This window comes from Cucurbita pepo, chromosome LG12 (assembly GCF_002806865.2).
Source record: "Cucurbita pepo subsp. pepo cultivar mu-cu-16 chromosome LG12, ASM280686v2, whole genome shotgun sequence".
Taxonomy (NCBI): Eukaryota; Viridiplantae; Streptophyta; class Magnoliopsida; order Cucurbitales; family Cucurbitaceae; genus Cucurbita; species Cucurbita pepo.
In genome coordinates, this window is record NC_036649.1 from 2,890,084 (window position 1) to 2,911,539 (window position 21,456).

Here is a 21,456-nt window from a genome sequence, read left to right on the forward strand (position 1 = left end):
CATGAACCCAACATTAGATATCTCATATAGACGAACGATGAGTGAACAGGGATATATGTGAAAAGGGATATAATTGAAACCAGCCGTATACATCATGAACGTTTTACATATAGTTAAATCTTATTTCGAGATCGATGGGAATAGAGAAATCTTTATTCACATCGAACGGTTTTATTGAAGAACGATCGGATCAATCAAGAGGTCGGAAATTGCAGAGGTTTTGAAGGGAAAAGGGAGGGTCAGAATAAGAGCCATTGAGAATTGCCAAAGTAACATGTTTGTTTGCAGCTTCTGTGGCATGGATTCCATCAAAGCTTACATAGTTATATGGATCAGAGCAAGCTGTTGCTGTTAAGTACTTCTCGTTTATCTTCTTCTTATTTCCACAGATAAGTCTTGGGTCGAAGTTATAGGGCCCTCCACCATGGCCACAGCAAGCTTTGGTACCATATTTAAGACCTGATAGATATCAATTCAAATCAAAGCAAAGTCCTTGGTATTAAACATGATACTATATGCACCGAGCTCGAAAAGTATGTGTTCGACATGCACTTTAAAGTGTTTGTGAATGACTTAAAAGTTCTTTTAAATTGGATCAATTACAATAACTTTTTTAAATTTCTGATAATCAAAACTCGTTTGAGAAATTCTAAGAATGGATGCTTTTAAAGGAAGTACTAAGTCATTTTCTTCTATTTTTCAAACGCTCGGCAACTCTACATGTTGTGCACGAGTCGAGATGTAATGGCTCAAGCCCACTTGTGAGATGCCACATCGGTTGGGAAGAACGAAACATTTTTTTTATAAGGGTGTGGAAATTTCTCACTAGCACGTTTAAAAACCTTGATGAGAATTCCAAAAGGGAAAGCCTAAAGAAAACAATATCTGGCAGNCGAAACATTTTTTTTATAAGGGTGTGGAAATTTCTCACTAGCCCGTTTAAAAACCTTGATGAGAATTCCAAAAGGGAAAGCCTAAAGAAAACAATATCTGGCCGTGGTGAGCTTGGACGGTTACAAATAGTATCAGAGCCAGACACCGGGTGATGTGCCAGCAAAGAGGTTGAGCCCTAAAGAAGGTGGACATGAGCCGATGTGCCAGCAAGGACACTGGACCTCGAAGAGGGGTAGATTGGGGATTCCACATCGATTGGAAAAGGGAACGAGTACCAACGAGAACGATGGCCCTCGAAAGGGGTGGATTATGAGATCCCCTATCGGTTGGGGAGGAGAACGAAACATTCTTTATAAGGGTGTGGAAACCTCTCCCTAGTAGACGTGTTTTAAAAACTTTAAGGAGAATCCCGCAAGGGAATGTTCAAAGAGAACAATGTATGCTAGAGAATCCCGAAAGGAAAAGCTTATGTTCTCTTTAGGCTTTTCCTTTCGTAGGCTTTCCCTTTCGGACTTCCCCTAAAAACGTGTCGGTTAGAGAGAGGTTTCCACATTCTTATAAATAATACTTCGTTCTCCTCCCCAACTGAAGTAGAATCCTACACGGAGACGTGCCCTAAAACCAATGCAAAACACAAAAAGTAAGGAGGGAAAAGGAAGGGAATAGCAATGCATACATACCATGAGACTTGGGACGTTGGAAGAGCTGCAGCATGACAGAGTGAGTGTCAAAGTAAAGGAGTGAAGCTTTAGGGATAGCCTTTCTTGCCCGTTTGAGCTGTTTCTTAAGCATGGCATTGTAGTCTCTAACAGCTTGGTTGTATGATATCAAGCAGCCATATTGGTCAAGGTCTGAGCTTTTGTGTGGAAGCTCCACCAAAAGGGCAGGGTAGCACCCCACCGGAGCCATGTTCATCACTAGAAACCTCCTTCCTCCCAACTTGTATAGCTCCTAATTACAAACCTACGTTAGTTTATAACCCAACTCAAACGGAACAAGACATCAATAATCTCTCCTATCAGTCAGAGATTTGAATTCTCGTAGTTTTAAGGACCGTATAAGTTATAAATGATGGGAAAGAGGGTATGGCATTGTATAAAGAATCGAAAAACAAGAAAGGAGATACTAACCATGATGGAATAAACAATTTGGGAGACAACTTGAGGAAGATATTGGTTAACCCCTTCTATTCCAATGGCCTTTAAGTTGGAGGTGAAATCATTTTGACCAATGTAGAATGTATACAAAGCTTTTCCAAATATTTTGGGTGGAGGAAGTTGTGTCCATCCTGAACACCACAAACATCATACTATGTATTAGAATAATAAAAATTATGCTTTAACTTTGACGGTTTTGTGATTGAGCTACCAAAAAGAAAAGTGCATCTCATTCATAGAAGTAGTAGCTAATAATTCTTTTAAGCATTTCTTAACTATAGTCTCATTCGAATGTGGTCTCGGGTTCATCCATGTAGTCTTTGAACTTTAAAATACATTCTATGTGAGATCTCACATCGGTTGGAGAGGGGAACGAAACATTTCTTATAAGGGTGTGGAAATCTCTCCCTAACAAACGCGTTTTAAAACTGTGAAACATAACAAGCCAAAACGGACAATATTTACTAGTGGTGGGCTTGGGCGGTTACAAATGGTAACAAAGCCGAACAACAGACACTGTGCCAGCTAGAATGTTGAGCCTTCAGGGAGGGTGGATTGTGAGATTCCACAACAGATGGAGTGGGGGACAAAACATTTCTTAAAGGTATGGAAAGACTGTAAGGCTAACAGTGATACGTAACAGGCCAAAGCGGACTGCTAACGGTAGGGTTGAGCTATTACGTAATAAAATGTGGTAGACTTACTAAACCAACAATGATAATTGACACGATGTGACAATGAGACAACGTGCTACGTTGTGCCAAATCAGTTCGTATTAGTCAAATCTAATCAACATTTAAATAGCGTGGTTAACCGAAACAAAAAAATTAGAAGAGATTGATGACCTTTTGAATGGGAAGAAGAGTAGTGTTCATCAACTCTGAACTTGAACTCCTTCATTTGGTTGAGCTGAATGGCCAAAGAAAAGGGGCTGATTCCAGTGACGAACAAGGAGGTGTTTGGCAATAGCACCGTTGAAGCTAATGTTGCAAAGTTGGCTCCATGTCTGAAATCTGAACCTATTGACTTCAGATATGGGCTTATAAATGGCACTCCAACTGACTCAGCTGCACCCACGCAAACGTAAAATGTATATCATAAATAAGATAAAAGAGGTCAGAGATTCAAATCTTCAGCCTTACATTTTGTTATAGACCAATAAATTTGGTATTTTTAGTTCTACGATTTGCATATATTTTTACAATTTTATTTATTTATTAATATTTGATATAATTAACGAACATCTGGAGAGATTTAACTGCATCATAAAAGCTCGATAAATAAAGAGACATATCAAATTTCCACAGGGAATTTCGAATTTCAACCTTCAAAAAGATCTAACTAGATAAGATATTATATTCTAAAGGTGGAACATCTAAAGTTGAATTAAATACATGTTCGTTAACAAAAAAAAAAAATTGCATTGAAAAAAATTAAAGAAATTTGAAATAACCTATAAAATCAATCAATTTCATTAAAAAAAAAAAAGATTAAATTAATAAAAATATTAGGACGAAAAAAATACACTTTTGAATATTAATAAATTAAAATATTAACTATTTCCATTAAAAAAAAAATAAGGGTAATAATACTTTTCAATTTTTTTTTTTTTGATGTATTATTGAAACTTCTAAAAATTATTATTAATAATTAAAGAGTATTTTTGAATTATTTTTGAATTTTTTAAAAAGTTTAACTATATTATTTTAGACAAAATAAAAGGTATTTTTTTTTTAATTTAGTAAAAAGAAAATTAAATTTCTACATTTTTAATCAAACATCTAAATTCCACTAAATAATTATTAAAAAAAAATTAAAACGTCATTTTCTATAACCAATAAAAATAAATAAAAAAATAAATAAAATTTGAAATCGTCGGTGCTCAAACAAAGTACAATAAACATCCAAAAATCGGAGGTGGAAGAAAAGAAAATTACCTAAGAAATCGAGGACGAGCCTTCCGTCGGTGGCGCGGCCGGTGGGCTTCTTAAAGAAGGTCATGCCGTAAGGTCCGTACTGCGCCGGGAAAGCCGCCCAGAACCCGCCGGTGTCGGAGTTGGAGTCTCCGAAGTTGAAGATCGCTTCGATTTCGCATTTCGAATGCGCCGCCGCCACCGCCGCCGTAACGGTTAGTAGAAGCGCAAAAACCTTCAGAAATGGAGGTGAACATTCCGGCGAAAGGAGGGCCATCTGGTGGTCGGAGAATGTGGAGCGGAGCGGACTGTGAAAATTTGTGTCGATCGCTTATGGCTTTTAATCTTCGAGTGTGGGGTCCACTTTTTCAGTCCCGTCGGCAACTTGACGCACTATATGTAAAACTTTAAATCCATAATAATAATAATAAAGGTAAATTAATTAAAAAAAAATCTACTAAAATATTTAAAAAGGGAGAAAAACTATTAATATATTAATTAATTTTTTTTTTGAAACTAATAAGGTTTTTTTTTTTAAATAAAAAATTTATGATATTATTGAAATTTTGGAAGTTAGATATATATTTTTAAAGTATTTTTAATTGATTTAATCAATTTTTGTAAATATGTAATGGATGGATAATAAGAATATAAAGATTTTTAGGTCTACTTATCTTCTGAGTACGGAAAACGGGCCTATTTGAGTTTACCATTCTTGGGTCAGATCCAAATTCCGAACCATTGGATTTTTGTGGGCTGTGCTTCCATATTAAATAAATATGTGGTTTTATATCAAAATCAATCGACAACGAGAGAAGTAACTCAATATATCGGGTGAAGATTGTTACGTTCTTTTATGGAACTTCGAATGATAAAATATAGATTTGTTCAATATCTAAGCTTAGTATAAAATAATCCTAGCAGTATTATACTCTCGTTCTCCTCGATCGTTTCACACTCGCTAACCCTCTTGATATCAAGGAAATGCTACTACCTTACTTCCGTGAACCAAATAGACAAAGACGATGAAAGAATATAAACTCTCGGGAAGAAATTAGACATCAAATGACATGTTTGATTTCTGAAGCATATTTAGAAAGTTATCAAAGAGTAATCAAATTACCGGCCTTTATAATGGCCAGTAAATGCTAATCGTCGTTTTTGCACGGGAACAAGATAAATCTTTTATCTTGGATTGGTACAATTGATTCATCGCTAAACTTTACGTTTCCAATAAGTTTTTCATTGAGTTTTTTGAACTTTTCTCGATCTCTAATCTGTTTTGACTACACGTTCGAGACTTACAACTTTTTTGTTCAAAATTTGAAGGCTTATTGACATGACTAAATTAAGGGCATGACTCTAATACTGTGTTAGGAATGATGGGATAACTTACCATTATGGTAGGCCGTGTGCTCAACATTTTTCATGTAAAGACAACGGTTGACGACGACATCCCAATTAAAGACCATGACACGTGCATAAGCTAGTAACATTAAGTATGTTTGGACTTAGTAAACCATGTTTATCAATTTTCTATTTCTTTTTTCTTTTATAATTTTCTCGGTCTTTTATGGAAACATATGTTATGTAACGGCCCGACATTAGTAGATAGTGTCCTCTCCTCTCTTCAACAGAGGTGGAATCTCGCAATCCACCTCTTTTGGGGTCTAGCATCCTCACTGACACACAGTCCGATGTTTGAGTTTGATACAATTTGTAATGATCCAAACCCAATGCTAGCAAATATAGTCCTCTTTGAGCTATCTCTTTCGGGCTTCCTCTCAAGGTTTTTAAAATGCATGTGCTAGGGAGAGGTTTCCACACCCTTATAAATAATGTCTTGTTCCCCTCTCCAACCGATGTCGAATCTCATATATTCATACGAGTACTTTTGTGTATGGTATACACAAGTTGAGTTGGAAAAAAACATTGGACTAGCCCAAAATTTCAGGCTCATGCTCGAGATGACCAGAGTAAGGTTCATGACTCAACCCAACCCTCTATTTTTAGGGTTAGGTTGAATCCCGTCATTGAGTTATTTATTTTTTTTTTAAATTATTTAAAAAAAATCATATATATCTACAAATATTTCACATTAATAACTAAAATCTCATAAAATATAAATATCAAACCTTCTCAAGTCACAAGTAATTATAACATCAGTTACAAATGTTAAATATTCTTATAATAGAATTAGGGTCTGTTATAAATTTTAATTGGTTGGTTGGTCCAATTAAAAAAGTCAAACTCATAAATCGAACCAAAATTTTCGATTTTCTAAAAATTCAACCCACTTCGAAAAAAAAAATTACTCTTTGAGTTGGATACTAAATTGTTCAAATCATTGGGTCATATGAACACTCATATTTTAGCCGACGCATTTATAGCTATGTGTTAAGATATGAGTGATATATGATACACGTATTTCGAATATGTCAGCCATGCATGTTATGATGCCATGTTCACAATTATACCTATAAGATATAGATGAACTATATATGATAATAATGACGACATGTATGCATACACCTGTCTCATAAAGAAGTTAAAAAATGATAATAATGGAAGTATGACGTGTATCATGATTATTTACCATGATTTGACCAATTCGGATTCATCTTCTCACTATTCATCTAACCTAACGTAAAAGCTTTTGCCTAAACCGAGCCCACTAAAGTTTCTAAATCGATGTTCATTTTGCTATCAATCACTTATAGAGATGTCATGAGGTAAGGCGTGAAAGGAAAAGCCTTTTTCGTCCCTGTCTTTGACAATTTTTTCAATTCTTATCCCAGTAAAATTTTTCATTTATTTTTACGGAGATTGTAATGAGCATTACCCATATGAACAAAGTTGCTTGGACTTTTGCTCCAAATTGTACGGGTAGCGCTAAACGACAAACAAGATAACATACATGTGGACAATGTTGAAATTTTGCATTTGGTACCCTTTCTTAATCAAGATTAAGAGATAAGGATGGACATCAAAAGCTTAATTACATTTTAAAAAATAGTAATTATCTGAAAAAGAAATGAAAAACGGAGCCAGCTTTATCCCAGTAGATCATCAGGAACTTTTGTTTGGGCTCTAGAAAGTTCGGGCCTAATCTTTAAAGCTATCTAGCATCTTCGGAGACGTTGAAGTTTTGAGTAGTTCTCTCGTTTGATTCTTATCTTTGAAGTCTGAAGTCTGTGCAGATTGTCTAACCTTTTTGTACTTTGACTTAAGTAACTTGCTTTGTCTAGACAGTAAATGATCCATGTTTTGGATCGAGGTGCTACTTTAACGATATCCAATGGTATCTATTGGTCCGAACATCATCTGTGGAAGGATAAATGACGGACCCTTCTATAGGGTCGTAAAGTCACTCTAAGCCTGAGGGAGTGAATCCATGTGCCGGTTAGCTACTACGTCAACCTGTATGGTCTCTCGCCCCCTTTTAAGACGAGTTTATAGAACAATTTTGGTTAAAATTTAACATAAATCTCATAGAACAAGAGAAAAATCGAAGCTAAGAAATCAACTTCTCGATATAGTTTAGTATGTTTAAAAATATAATAATAAATTTATTTTTAGTTCGAGAATTTGGACTTCACTTTTCTTGGGGTCCATAATCATTAAACTTGACAATATAGTCGTGGACGTTTACTTATTCTTTGTCCCTACAGTTATCACCGTACGTTTTCTTCGTTACTTTATACTATATAGAGCTGATCGAGCAACCTTTTGTCATTGAGCTCAGGTTGGTTTGTCTTAAATTTAATAATTTTTAGTTAAATTACAAGTTTAGTCTCTTAAACTTTCAGGTTTGTGTCAATTTTGTCCATGAGCTTTCAAAATGTTTAACCGATCTCTCGGGTTTCAATTTATGTTAAATAAATCTATGATTCTTTTTTTCTATATATATAAAATTTAGGAAGTTATTAGAAAAAAATATACATATTATTAAAACTAAATAGTGAATAATTATTAATATTGGTAATGTTGAAAATATTTTTAAAAAATTATTGAGAGGAGGAAGAAGGAAGTTATTTATTTATTTATTTATTTATTTATTAGGATAATAATGTCACATTGGACTTATAAATTAATAAATACGTCGTTTGGCCTACCAACTTGGATTAAATAGTACGAGCTAAAATATCTTTGTTTGTCCTATATACTTTAGAACAATTAGTAAATAGTTTCAGTCTGTTCGGTTCATTATTGAATTGTAACAATTCTATTTTTTTTTTTAATTAAATAGAGATGTTACTACTGGCATGATATTGTCATGAGTTCAAAGTAATGAAATTGTCATGGCATGCGTCGTACAAACAACAATCAAGTAATTAATCCAAGCCAACAGTAAAATCAATTACTTGTTTGGCATAGGTTAGAGTTACAGAAAAACGACTCAAGTGCTCCCAAGGCTCCAACCGAGCCGCCTGAGATGAGGAAAACGGGTTGAGCAATCAAGCCAAAGCTACCAACCTGACGAGCTGATCACAAGAGGGAATCAACCAGGCTAAGTTAACGCAAGCCAACCGAAGATCTAACACTCGCGTTGATAAGCGCCAACAATGCTGGAATTTGCAAAGCTAGAGGTTCTTCTAGAATCCTTGCAAAACGCTCACAGAGAAAGCTAACTTAACAGATTGATTCCAACCAAGAGCTGGTTAGAAGATGAATGACTCTTAGATCGAACTTGGAATCTATGATGGTCACTCTTAGATACCAAGACAATTCACTCCAGAATTAGCTTGATCAAAACTAATTCAATGAATCGGTTTAAACATCAAACCTAAAGCAAGATTTGAAAAAGAATAACACCAAAAGGGTATCAAGAAAACACAAAGGTTTTTTCTGTATTCAACCAAAATCCCTCAAACATGAATATTACATGCCTTTAAATAGGCCCAGAAGATAACCCTAACAAAATAAAGTTCAGCCACCAACCACTAATAAATGCTAATAAATGCTATTAAATACAAATTGAAGAATATAAGGCAATTCATACAAACTATTAATAAATGCTATTAAATATAAATTGAAGCAAATAAGGCATTAATAATTTCCTTAATTGGTAATTCAACTACCAAAGGCAAGTCTTCTAATTACTTTCCAATATCAGCCACTCCATTATCTTCTTGATTTGATATGCTAATGCTATAAAGATTTTTGGGCTCAAAAGTCTTTGTTTCAACCGGTACACTAGCTAGCTTTTGAAGATGCAATGTATAGGCCTCTTGAATCTTCTTAACCTTGCTTCTTGTAATCGGTCCTTCGGGTACATGCACGTGATCAGTTGTTGGATTCATATCACGCGTAAAGGAGAACTACATGAATGAACCGAAACTACATCTGAATGAGAGAAATTTTAAGGATAAGATGACTAAGAAAGGTTTAAAAGAATGGAAAATATCGCTACTTATACCAAAAAGGTGCACATTTTCGGTAGTTCAATCATGACGGTTTCCAAATCTTTTTTTTCTTTTTCTCGTTGTTACATTGTACTTCCCCAAAAGGCCTCGTACCAATGAAGATAGTATTCCCCACTTATAAATCCACGATCTTCCACTAAATTAACCAATGTGCGACTCACTCCCAATAATTCTCGACAAATGATAATTTTGTTGATTCGTTTTGCCGTTTAAATTAATCTATTCTAGTCAGTTCATAAGGTTCTTCAACGATTGAAGATAATATTACTTTATCGTCCCTTTTTTTATTTGACAATTTGATCATTGTAGCTCGTTTCGACGAGATATTTAAATTTTGGGACATTGTGAGACGAGATTTTATATTCTAACTTAAAATTATAGGTCTTCTTTGATCATTAAAATATTTTGATCATTAAAATATTTAAGAGTATCGATTCGAGTTATTTTTAAATTCGTTCTTTTCCTAACTCTAACTAAACCTTTGATCCACTTGGTAAAATACTATTTTTTTTTTTTTTTAACTTATCCTCATATTTGAGTTGAATGGCAGGCATAAAAAATTATTTTCCACGTCATCGCCAACCCAAAATAAATAAATAAATAAATCGATTCCGTATACAATAAGTACTACGGCCTTTCGAAAATTATTAAATATTACATAAAATTATATTTATACTATGAACAATACAATACAAAAAATAATAATAATAATAATAAATTAATTAATTAATTAAATGATGTATTTAGTCTTCTCCATTATGCTTGATCCTTCACCAATTCATCTCCTTCTCTCTCTCACCATGAGAAAGCTCCGAGGCTTCAAGCTTCGAAAGCGGCTCGTTTTATTCTCTCGATGGCTCTGGGGAAATATCCGACCGGTGACTCGATATTATAGGCTAAGCCAGGAGGACTCATCGCTCGAGCCCAAGTTGTCGTCGAGGCTTCTCAGCTGGAGCCACCGGCTGAGTTTCCTCCGACGAGCTGAGTCGGTCCGGGAGAAGCCTAACCCGGTGCCGAAAGGACAGCTGGCGGTGTACGTCGGTGAAAGCGGAGGAGAATTCAGCCGGGTTTTGGTGCCGGTGGTGTATTTCAAGCATAGGCTTTTCATTGAGTTGTTGAGGGAAGCAGAGGATGAATATGGGTTTGAACATAAGAAAGGGATTACTTTTCCTTGTGGGTATTCGGAGTTTGAGCGGATCCTGACCCGGATCCGGGATTGCCGGCAGTGGAGGAGCTCCGGCAGCTGCTGCTCGCCGGANTTTTTTTTTTTTTTTTTTTTTTTTTTTTTTTTTTTTTTTTTTTGTGGATTTTGATGTAAATTATTTTGATTGGTTAATACTTGGCTGAGTTGGACTTCTCATTGACTTGAATGGAATAATCATAAATAATTAAACTAGTATATACGAAATAATCTAGATTTTTCAGTTATAGGTTGTTCAACATGTATAAGACTCGGTTTGGTTCTTTGAGTCATCAGGAGTCTTACGTTTGGTTTTACTGGACTCACTTGAACTCACGATGGGATGGTGAGTTTGGTGTTAATTATTCAATTATACAATGAGTTCACTTGAATTCACTATAGCTATTTACTTGGCTTCTACTACAATTTGGCGGACTTTGTCAATGAAGTCATAATTCAACCATATATGAGGCATAAACCTCCGACACATGGAAACCAGTACAATATCATCTCTCACTTATATTCCATCGAGCTTGATTGACACTACTGATGACACCATCTGATAAGGAGTCGTCTCAAGGGAAAGTACGATTCAAATTAATTTATTGATAGAATATCTTAAAGCAACAACACTTGTTTGAGATTCGAATCACTCAACAAGAAGATCGAATATGTCAAGTTTGAATGATTCTAAACACAACAATCCTCTCCTTCAACAAAATACACCATAGAGCCTCCTCCGAGCCTTATGGAGGCCTCGAACAACCTCCCCTTAATCGAAGTTCGACTTCCTTCTATTTGAGTCACTTTTGACTACGTTTTCGATGCTCACAACTTCTTTGTTTAATAATTAATGATTATATATAGCTGAATAAGTTAAACGCATGACTCAGATACCATGTTAGCATTGTTAGACGAACACGACTCTCCACAATGATATGATATTGTCCACTTTGAGCATAAGCTTTCATGGTTTTGCTTTAGGCTTCCCAAAAGGCCTCATACCAATGGACACGAGGCGTGTGCTAATAAGGATGTCGGGCCCTAAATGGGGGTGGATTTGGGGGCGGTCCCACATCGATTGGATAAAGGAATGAGTGCCAGCGGACGCTGGACCCCGAAGGGGGGTGGATTGTGATGTCCCACGTTGGTTGGGGAGGAGAACAAATCACCCTTTATAAGGGTGTGGAAACCTTCCCCTACCATACGTGTTTTAAAGCCTAAAGGGAAGCTCGAAAGGGAAAGGCCAAAGATGAGGGGAAGCTCGAAAGGGAAAGGACAAAGAGGAGGGGAAGCTCGAAAGGGAAAGGTAAATAGGACAATATCTGCTACGGGTGGATCTCGACCATTACAAATGAAGTATTCCTCACTTATAAACCCAATAATCATACTTGTCTGCGCTGGTAAATTAAAACGCTCATAATATCATTTTCCCGTCCCTATCTATCGCCCAATAATCAATGCACTTCCATTTCCTTTGTTTCTTTCCTTCGCACCCAATCAATGGCGTCGTACTCCATGCAGATCGTCTCCTACAATAACCCCTCTGCCACACTGATCCCTGTACAGCCATAGCCATATGGAGGAGAAGCTCTTCAGAACCACTTGCTCCACCGATTTCTGCTTCGCCATTTTCACTTCCTTCGCCCTAATCTGGATTTTTCTCTGTTTTGATTACTCCACTTTCCCTTCCTCCGACAATGGCGTCCTCATCGCTTCCTCTGTCTTCTCCACCACAAATTACCACTCCAGAATCCTTGCTCTGGCCGCTACTTCTTCATCCACAACATTCCGAGTCGATTTAATCTCGATTTGATTAGAGACTGCCAATCTCTTACAAGAGGAACCGATAAGTCCGATATGTGTCCGTATTTCCAGAACTCTGGCCTCGGGCCGGAAATCGAAGATTCTCGAGGAGTTTTCTTCAACTGTAGTTTGTTCAAGACGAATCAGTTTCTGTTGGAGGTCATTTTCCACAACAGAATCAAACAGTACGAATGCTTGACGAACGATTCGGCTATGGCGTCAGGTATTTATATTCCGTTTTACGCTGGCCTCGATATCAGCCGTCACCTATGGAATCCGAATATCTCGGCTAGGGATTCTTCCGCTAGGGATTTTGTTGGTTTGATTTCTGAAAAACCTGAGTGGAAGAGGATGTTTGGGAGGGACCATTTCTTCGTTGCAGGAAGAATTTCTTGGGATTTCAGAAGGAAAACGGATGAAGTTTCTGGTTGGGGGAGTATACTCAGATTCTTGCCTGAATCTCACAATATGACGATGCTCTCTATTGAAGCGAGTTCGTGGAGAAACGATTTTGCGATTCCGTAGCCGACTTATTTTCATCCATCCAAACGGAGTGAAGTTGTTGAACTGCAGAATCTCATGAGAGCCAGACGGCGCCGTCATTTATTCACCCTCATCGGCGCTCCACGGCCGGGTCTCAGAGACTCCATTCGAGATACGGTAATCAAGCAATGTCGAGAATCGTCTCTCTGTAAATTCATGGATTGCAGTTCCAATGGTGTTAATTGTGATGATCCTATCACCACCATGAAAGCATTTCAGAGCTCGATCTTCTGCTTGCAACCTCCAGGAGATTCATAAACCAGAAGATCAATATTCGATTCGATATTAGGTGGATGCAGCATTCCAGTTTTCTTCAATCCAGGTACTGCATATTCCCAATATTTATGGCATTTTCCTGAGAACCAAACAGCATATTCTGTGTATATACCTGTGAGGGATGCGAGGATCTGGAGTGGGAGTATTGAGGGGATTTTGAAAGGGATTTCGAAAGACAGGGAATCCGCCATGAGAGAAGAGGTCATAAGAATGATTCCAAGAATAGTTTATGCAGATCCCAGATCGAGTTCGTGGGATTTTGAGGATGCATTTGATTTAGCCATTAAAGGAATTCTTGAAAGAGTTGAAGATGTTAGAAGGAAGATTAGGGAGGGGAGAGATCCTGGTGAAGGATTTGATGATCCTGATGACTTTAAGTATACATTCTCCAGTAAAGACTGAGAAAAATGTTGGAGATTTCAATGAAAACAATGGAAATGAAGATTTGGGAGTGAAAATTGGATCAAACCCATCGATTCATTTGGGATTGTGCTCCATAAATTAAGATCTGTGTTCATATTTCCTCCAAACGCTCCATTTGTTCATGAGTTAGGTCCTTAAAATTCCAACCTATTTAAGTTTACTTTTTATCTAATAAATTTCTAACAAATTCATTCTTTTTTTATTATTATTTTTTTATAATTTATGTTATCTAATAAATATGACGCAATATCTACCCCTCCTAAGTGTGCATAGATATGAAAATATTATTACTCAACGAAAGAATACAGATTTAAGAATTAGAAAAAGAATTGGGATCGAATGTTCAATCTTCATTGATATTCATCACCTTTAAATAGGATACAAGATACTAAATAATATCTACCAAGAAAATATAAACTAACTAAATACTGATGATAAAATAAAATATACTACTATTCAAATTCAACTGATTACGATATCTAAAATATATTTCCTAACTAATATATTCTGGAAGATTACGAATATCATATATTCCATAACTAATTCAAACTAAAATAAGTTGCACTAAATTGTGACAAAATATGCATTTGAATTTTATGTTCAAATTAAAAAAGAAACGGCAGGAGTGGGATGACGGTAGTCGTGAGGCAGTGGAACTAAAAAGACGAAAGCGAGAGCAATTTAAAAAGAAATTAAAAGAAAGGTAGAATAAAAGATAAAAATTAAATTAAATAAAAACAAAAAGAGAGAGAAGTTTAATGTTTCAAATATTACATAAGTACAAATATAAAACCGAATACAAAAGACTCCAAAATTACTAAAAACTTATTGACGCTATGGAACGACCCCTTTTGTGACCGCATAGCTCTCAAACGCTCCTCCACCTCAACTGAGCCTTCAGATACCTAAAACAATGAAAGAAAACAGGGATGAGTATAAAAATTATACTCAGTAAGCTACATACTTTTAGACTCTTATCGCATTTTAGGCTTAACCGATACCCACGGGCTTCTCATTGGTCGTAGGACATCTAGTTATGATCTTATCCCCTTGGGGCTATTATGGTTCTCCACCCTTTCATTTAAATCCTAAGAGTTCCCTTCTGCCAAACTGTGTATGATTGGTTACCTATGAGTAGCTACCTCGACATGGCTCTTGAGACTACTTGGTATCTTACTTAGAGGTGAGCTGCAACCACAAAGGTCCACAATAGTCCCCCTCATCGAGAAGGGGCTACCCTTCCCTTATCTCATACAACTAAATGGTCTGTACAACGTGGGTCTCACATTTTCTATGCTAAAACGACTAGAAGCAGTCGGGTCCTGATCAGGAACCCCTTGGTCCCCCACGAAGCTATGACACCATTCACACAACTTGCACCCTATGAGTACTACTGAGGTAGTTCGTATATCATGGTTAAGTCTATACTTAGTGACTTGTCACTCTAACCACAATTGCGTAGGCTTACCATAACAGTGAGTCATGAAAATCAATTAAGTGTGCACACAACTATCATACGTAATTCGTGCAAAGTAAACATACATGCTCAATAGGGCGATAACATCCATCAAGCTCCCGAAGCGCAAGGTTCACAAAATCTCATCTGCCTTTCAGCATGAATTGAACATATACCTTTATAGCGAAAGCTTAAAAGCATAATTGTAACATTCAGATAATTCTCATAATGCTTCATATATTACATTCGTACTCATAATAATCAAATTACCTAAAGTCATTCATGGAAAGCTACCACCTAAGGTAAATTCACAAGCATGTATGCATTCCAAGTGAATCCTACCCGTATTTCTTTCTAAATACCGTGTGGTGACTTACATGATTGACGCGTGCCCTTTGGTGTAGCGTTCCTATACGAATAGGGTGTCTACAAATATTAATTTTTCTCAATTAGGTCCTAATTCACATAAAAATATGGTTAAGATTGAAATCCTACCGGTATTTTTCTCAATACATAATTAATTTATGGTCATGGGAGACAGTGACACGTTTTATTTTAACTTCCACATTCTCTAATTATTTATTCTCGATCTTTTAGACAATTATTTGATTAAAGTATAAACTGAATAAGTTATTATGGAAGTTTACCGATATTCTAATGGAACAGAATGCATTTTTTGATCGACTTTTGAAAAAAAGTACCCATATAAAATTTGATTGTTTTTCTTAAAACTATATGAATTTGAGACATGCACGTTTTTGGAACGTTCGTTTATGTTAAAATGACGTAAGCAAACATAAGTCTAGAATTTTAGAAAAATACATTCATGCTTGACACTACCCACAAAGACTAGCACTCTTTTTTTTCAATTAAGAAAAATCCTCCAAATAACACTATGTTTTGCTACTCGGTGCCACGATCACATTCTTTTGGGTAGGAGATACCGATTATGCACTACTTGTTCTAATCCTAGACTAAGACAGTCGTGTAAAAATTGAACTTTGCAAAGAACCTTGATGCATGGTCGAGCCTCGAGTCAGTTTTGAGAGAACATGTATTTATAAAATGTCTGCGAAAACAATGATTTGCAGCTCATTTGAAAGAAAACATTTTAGAAGTCAATTGAATCGGAAACATGAATCGGAAACATGTGAACAATAGATTACGACATAAATTTAATGACTACTTGGCTTCCTATATTACATCTGGAGACATTTCACCATAATAATGCAACGTAAAACATGTACTCTACGAAGGCAGAAGTGCATCTACGATAAAATAATAATAATAATAATAATACTTTCGATTTTATGTTTTTCAATCTGCTACCAACACACAAACACACGTCTAAAGACGTTTTATTAAAACCCTTGATTTCAAATTTATGTTTTTCGATTGTCTACTAAAATAGTTCACTTTGTTGGATGATGAAAGTCTCATATCGGCTAACTTAGGGACTACTAAAATAGTTCACTTTGTTGGATGATGAAAGTCCCACGTCGGCTAACTTAGGGAATGATCATGGGTTTACAACGAAGGAATACTCTCTCCATTGGTATTGGTATGAACCCTTTTGGGGAAACCCAAAGCAAAACCACGAGAGCTTATACTCAAAGTGGGACAATATCATACTATTGTGGAGAGTCGTGTTCCCCTAAAAATATATGAAATATATAGGCATATAGACTCCATCATCAACATTTTATTAATATCACTAATAGAAAGACTGCTACAGTCATATTATGAAACACTACTATGACCATATTATGAAACACTACTACCAGCACAAAGTTTTTGGTCATTGAGAAATTTCTTAAACAGACATGGCTTCAAGTTAAATCCATATGTCTGAAGTGCAATCACCTCCAGGATATCTCATCTCATGGGCCAAGGAAGGCCCATCGGGCTCGGTCGCGAAGTCCACGAAGAAATTCGGGTTAACAGCGAGCCCACCTTTGTGTGTATCGACATCAATCTGCAGCATATGGGAACCTTTCTGCACCATTTCAGGATAGAACTGACGATCCCATGGGCTGAAAAGGGAATTTGTCACATAAAGACGTTTCCCATCCAAACTTAATTGTATCATTTGAGGTCCCCCTCTCAAACGGTGTCCCTGAAATTCCAAGGAAGCTACAAGATATCAACAACTCTTACAAATTGTCTATGTCAAGTGTCCTATGTATGAGCTCTACTTCGTCCAACGTTAGTTGTCTTAAGGACCGAGCTACTTGTCTATTTGTGATGTCCCACAATGAATCATAAGAACACTAACAACACCTTCCGTCTCAATCAGACATGGCACAGATCATGTCTAAGAGTGAGTAGAAGTTTACGCATAAAACGAGTTTAGAGTAGAAGTTTAGGCATAAAACGAGTTTAGAGTAGAAGTTTATGCATAAAACGAGTTTAGACTCGGGTATTACTTTGATTTTTGAAACCCACATGTGCTCTACTAACATGGTAATGAGAAGAAATTTGATATTTTATTGTGTTCAGTTTTCGTCGGATTGAAAAGCTTATGTGAGATCCCACGGACGCTGAGAGGAACGAGTACCAGCGAGGACGTTGGACCTCGAGGGAGGTGGATTGTGAGATCCCAGATTGATTGGAGACGGAAAAGAAACATTCTTTGTAAGGGTGTGGAAACCTCTCTCTAGCAGACGCATTTTAAAAACCTTGAGAGAAAGCTCGAAAGGAAAAGCTCAAAGAGGACAATATTTGCTAACGGTGAGCTTAGGCTGTTACAGCTTAAGTTAACAAGAAACGGTGGGTTTACTCATTTAGCATTTTCCCAAACACTAAAGCAGTTAGTAAGTCGAAGGATCGAAGTTTGGTCATAATATTCAAAATTATAAAGACCGATAAGTTGATAGTAGAAATGCAGACCTGGATTTGAGGGACATCAAACTGGAATATTGTTCCATCTTCTGCCTCAGCTACCACAGGATTTCCCTTTTGAATCAGTCCACCAACCCACACTTGACCCACTAACTTGGGACTTTTAGGGTCCTCAATGTTATACTGTCTCACATCTCCATGCAGCCAGTTCACAAAGTACACAAAGCGATCATCAAGAGAGATGAGAAAATCAGTAATGAGACCTGGCATTTCAGGAAGTATCCAATTTTGAACCTTTAATGGTTTTACTGAAATGGAGACCTGAACAGGTAAAAACCAAACAATCATCAAACAGAGTCGTCTAGAAGTTGGAAGATATTTGAATATAACTAAGTAGAACAAGCACAAAGATGGGTCCGGAATTCATTTTTGTCCAAACCTCGTGACTCCACGAATCGTCTTGGTTCTTGTAAAAACGCACCAAATTACTTGTTAATGCACAACCAACATAACCTGTATCTTTGGAAGGATCGTGCAGGAATCTTGTCTGGTGTAAACATAGGCACACACAACAGCAATTAGTGACAAATGAAAAATGTTATAAGCAGTAAGAAAGGAGGCTGCATCTAAGAGGTTATTACAAACTCACTTCCAAGGGTATAAGGCCAGTGTCTCCAAGATCCAATGTTTGTTTCAGCTCACCATCGGGCCAACTATACACATGAAGATGTTTCCCGTACAGACCATCGGCAACGTGTTGAAGGTTGAAACCTTTTGTGAAAGCAGAAGGAGCACCCCATGATGAGCTAACCATTGTCTTGTGCCGTGGTTGGTACCAAAAGTCATATCCAAATAGGGGACTATTCCCTGGTTTTTCCCACCTGGTTTATAATTGGTGAAGCAAAAATTGATCAAGAAACGCTATGCAAACTGAACCAAAATGCAATGGCAAAGTGGATCCAATATCAAATATGTTGCCTGAAATCCTCGAATTCATCAATGCCTAAAATCTTCATTATCCGCACTTACAAATTAACATGTAGATTAACCATATTGTGAAACACAGAAGAAAGAAAATCATTGGCTCATCAATATATCAATCAAGCCACAAAAAGGGTTCAACAAAAAAGAGCTATTTCTTTGTGGATAAGCAAAATATCAAGTACCTTCCCTTAACATTAAATTCTGAATCGAGAAGAAGGAACCCACTTCCTGCTGCGTTTCCATCTTTGTCTCCCAAACATGACACCATTATATCACCAGAAGCAAGGCAGTGAGACGTGTGAGGGAAAGCTAATCCAGTTTTCTGTATGATGTCTTCAGGTTCAACAACCTTGTGCAAAGATGGAGCGCTGGGATTTGATTTCGTGTCAATCACATATATGCGACCCGATCTGCAAGTGAACAGAACCAACAATGAATTTACACAAACACCTGATGCCAATCTTTGAAATCATGAACTTCCCAGTTACTCTTCGTTGAAAATTAAACCATCTAGACAAATGCTATTACATTTAAACTGTTGTTGAAGAGTAGAATTGGATTCTTCACTCGCTTTAATTTCTAATTCCTAGTATATCCCAGACCAGGCCAATCCAAAAATCACTCGTGAACTTGGACGTTTGATGAGAAAAACAGAATAAGTTCACATGCACTCAAGCGATAAAGCAGTTTAGAAGATCCTTGTTCGTTAAAAACACTTGACAGTCTCAAAATTTCTAGAAATTGTCTGTAAATAAAAGGAGAAATCGTTTTAAAGTTCAAAAGAAAACTTCGATATCTTACACAAGCGACGGAAGGATCAAATAGCGGCGATCTGCAGTAGGATCTCCATGACAAGAGCTACAAGAGTTCCACCCAGAATGATGCAATTCATCCCCAAGATACGGTACAGGTAATCGATGGATAACTTTAGAATAATTAGGAGAATTAGGATCAACATCCACCGTCGCCAGATAGTCAGGCTTGTTTCTCCCAGTCCCTGTTTACAAACAACAATTCAGAACAAACATCCAAAATAGTTCCACCATTAATCCAAGTAAAATCCAACACTAAAGTTCTCCTATCTCTCTAATCTCTCTCCCTCTCGTACAACTCAAACAATTTCTCAAACAGATATCAAACAGTTCATCCAGAATCAACTCTAACTCATTTTGCATAAACACATCAAGAAACAAAATCAAGCTACAAAATCGGCGAAACACACTCCCAAAGCTCCATCAAACTGTCGATAAANAAAAAAAAAAAAAAAAAAAAAAAAAAAAAAAAAAAAAAAAAAAAAAAAAAAAGATGAAGATAGTCCAGTGGTGGTGGTGATGAACGTTACCGGTGTAAACGGCGGTGACGTAGATCAAAGTCTCTCGAGGACCGAACATGGCTTCGAGAGGAGTGGCGTAGCCCGGTCCATGGCGGCAACAGGCATGGCCATTCCCGTTCCTTGCTTCATCCGCCATAGCTCCTTCCCTTCAAGAATCGATCGCTTTCTTACCACAGATAAATATGGATAGCAAATAAAATAGCAATTTCACAGACTTCACAACGGACACTATAAATAACGACAGCTTTTCTTTATTTATTTAAATATTATTATTAGAAAAAAATAGTTAAGAATAAATTAACAATATTTTGAGAATAATTTATATTTTTTAAAAAATAAAATAAATCTGAAATGGAGAAATCTAAAAAAAAAATAATAATAAATAAGTGTAAGATAATATTTGAAACAAAAACATAAAAATAATATTAAACAGTGAATTTAATAATCTATTAATGAAATGTTATATGAATATAGTAACATTTTTATTTGAAGGAAATATCATATAATAATTAATCTAAAATAGTATATAACAAAAATATCTAAAATTATTATCAAATAGGTTATGAAAATGGGTTTCTAAGAAAATCTTGATATTACATTTCTTTTTATTCCATTTAAATATCAATTTTTTCTTTTTAAATTAAATAATTAAATGCTTCCTAAAAAAAAGCAAAAACTAAAAGTAGTCAAATTTAAGATAAAAATAAAGCATGCCCACCAAAATTGAACTTATTCCAAATATAATTAAATATAATTAAATTAAAATATACAAGTAATTTTATATTTAAATAAAAATGTTAATATGTATTTGTTCATAGAAAATATTTTAAATTTGAAAAAAAAAATTAAAAATGGAAGATATGTTTTATAATTAAAAAAATATTCAGGGACATATTGGTTTTTTTTTAATATATAAAGTAATTATTGGTTAGAATTTAATATTCTTGCTAAGATTTTATTTGGAATAAAATTACATATTGGGTCCATATGCATGTCAAAAAATGGCAGTAACCAAATATGTCCAGGAGGGNCAATTCGATGTTTCCTTTTTTTTTTTTTTTTTTATTACTAAAATACTGTTTTTTTTTCTTCAAATTGATATCTGTTTTATTTTTGTAGTTCCAAAGCATATCCTTTTAATTTCTAAATTTTGAAAAATAATTTTACAAAAAAAAAAACATCCAATAATTTTGCCCTAAAATTAATTTATTTGAATATTATCCG

General features: G+C 35.8%; 3 protein-coding genes and 1 pseudogene across 3 annotated transcripts; 2 read left to right on the top strand and 2 right to left on the bottom strand.

Moving 5' to 3' along the window:
• Positions 1-4,338, bottom strand: LOC111807366 (GDSL esterase/lipase At4g01130). The gene is made up of 5 exons (XM_023693064.1): positions 3,989-4,338; positions 2,897-3,118; positions 2,025-2,182; positions 1,575-1,845; positions 1-459 (listed from the first exon to the last, which is right to left on the bottom strand). The coding sequence occupies exons 1-5, from the start codon at positions 4,239-4,241 to the stop codon at positions 191-193; spliced, it is 1,173 nt and encodes a 390-aa protein (XP_023548832.1). The 5' UTR covers positions 4,242-4,338; the 3' UTR covers positions 1-190.
• A 5,825-nt stretch (positions 4,339-10,163) lies between these two features.
• LOC111807011 (auxin-responsive protein SAUR36-like) lies at positions 10,164-11,111 on the top strand. The gene is made up of 2 exons (XM_023692575.1): positions 10,164-10,642; positions 10,973-11,111. The coding sequence occupies exons 1-2, from the start codon at positions 10,191-10,193 to the stop codon at positions 11,109-11,111; spliced, it is 591 nt and encodes a 196-aa protein (XP_023548343.1). The 5' UTR covers positions 10,164-10,190.
• A 967-nt stretch (positions 11,112-12,078) lies between these two features.
• Positions 12,079-13,743, top strand: LOC111807406 (annotated as a pseudogene).
• A 3,005-nt stretch (positions 13,744-16,748) lies between these two features.
• LOC111807118 (selenium-binding protein 2-like) lies at positions 16,749-20,435 on the bottom strand. Its single transcript, XM_023692696.1, has 7 exons — positions 20,242-20,435; positions 19,701-19,896; positions 19,082-19,309; positions 18,565-18,796; positions 18,355-18,462; positions 17,964-18,236; positions 16,749-17,190 (listed from the first exon to the last, which is right to left on the bottom strand). The coding sequence occupies exons 1-7, from the start codon at positions 20,366-20,368 to the stop codon at positions 16,909-16,911; spliced, it is 1,446 nt and encodes a 481-aa protein (XP_023548464.1). The 5' UTR covers positions 20,369-20,435; the 3' UTR covers positions 16,749-16,908.
• Between the last annotated feature and the right edge of the window lie 1,021 nt (positions 20,436-21,456).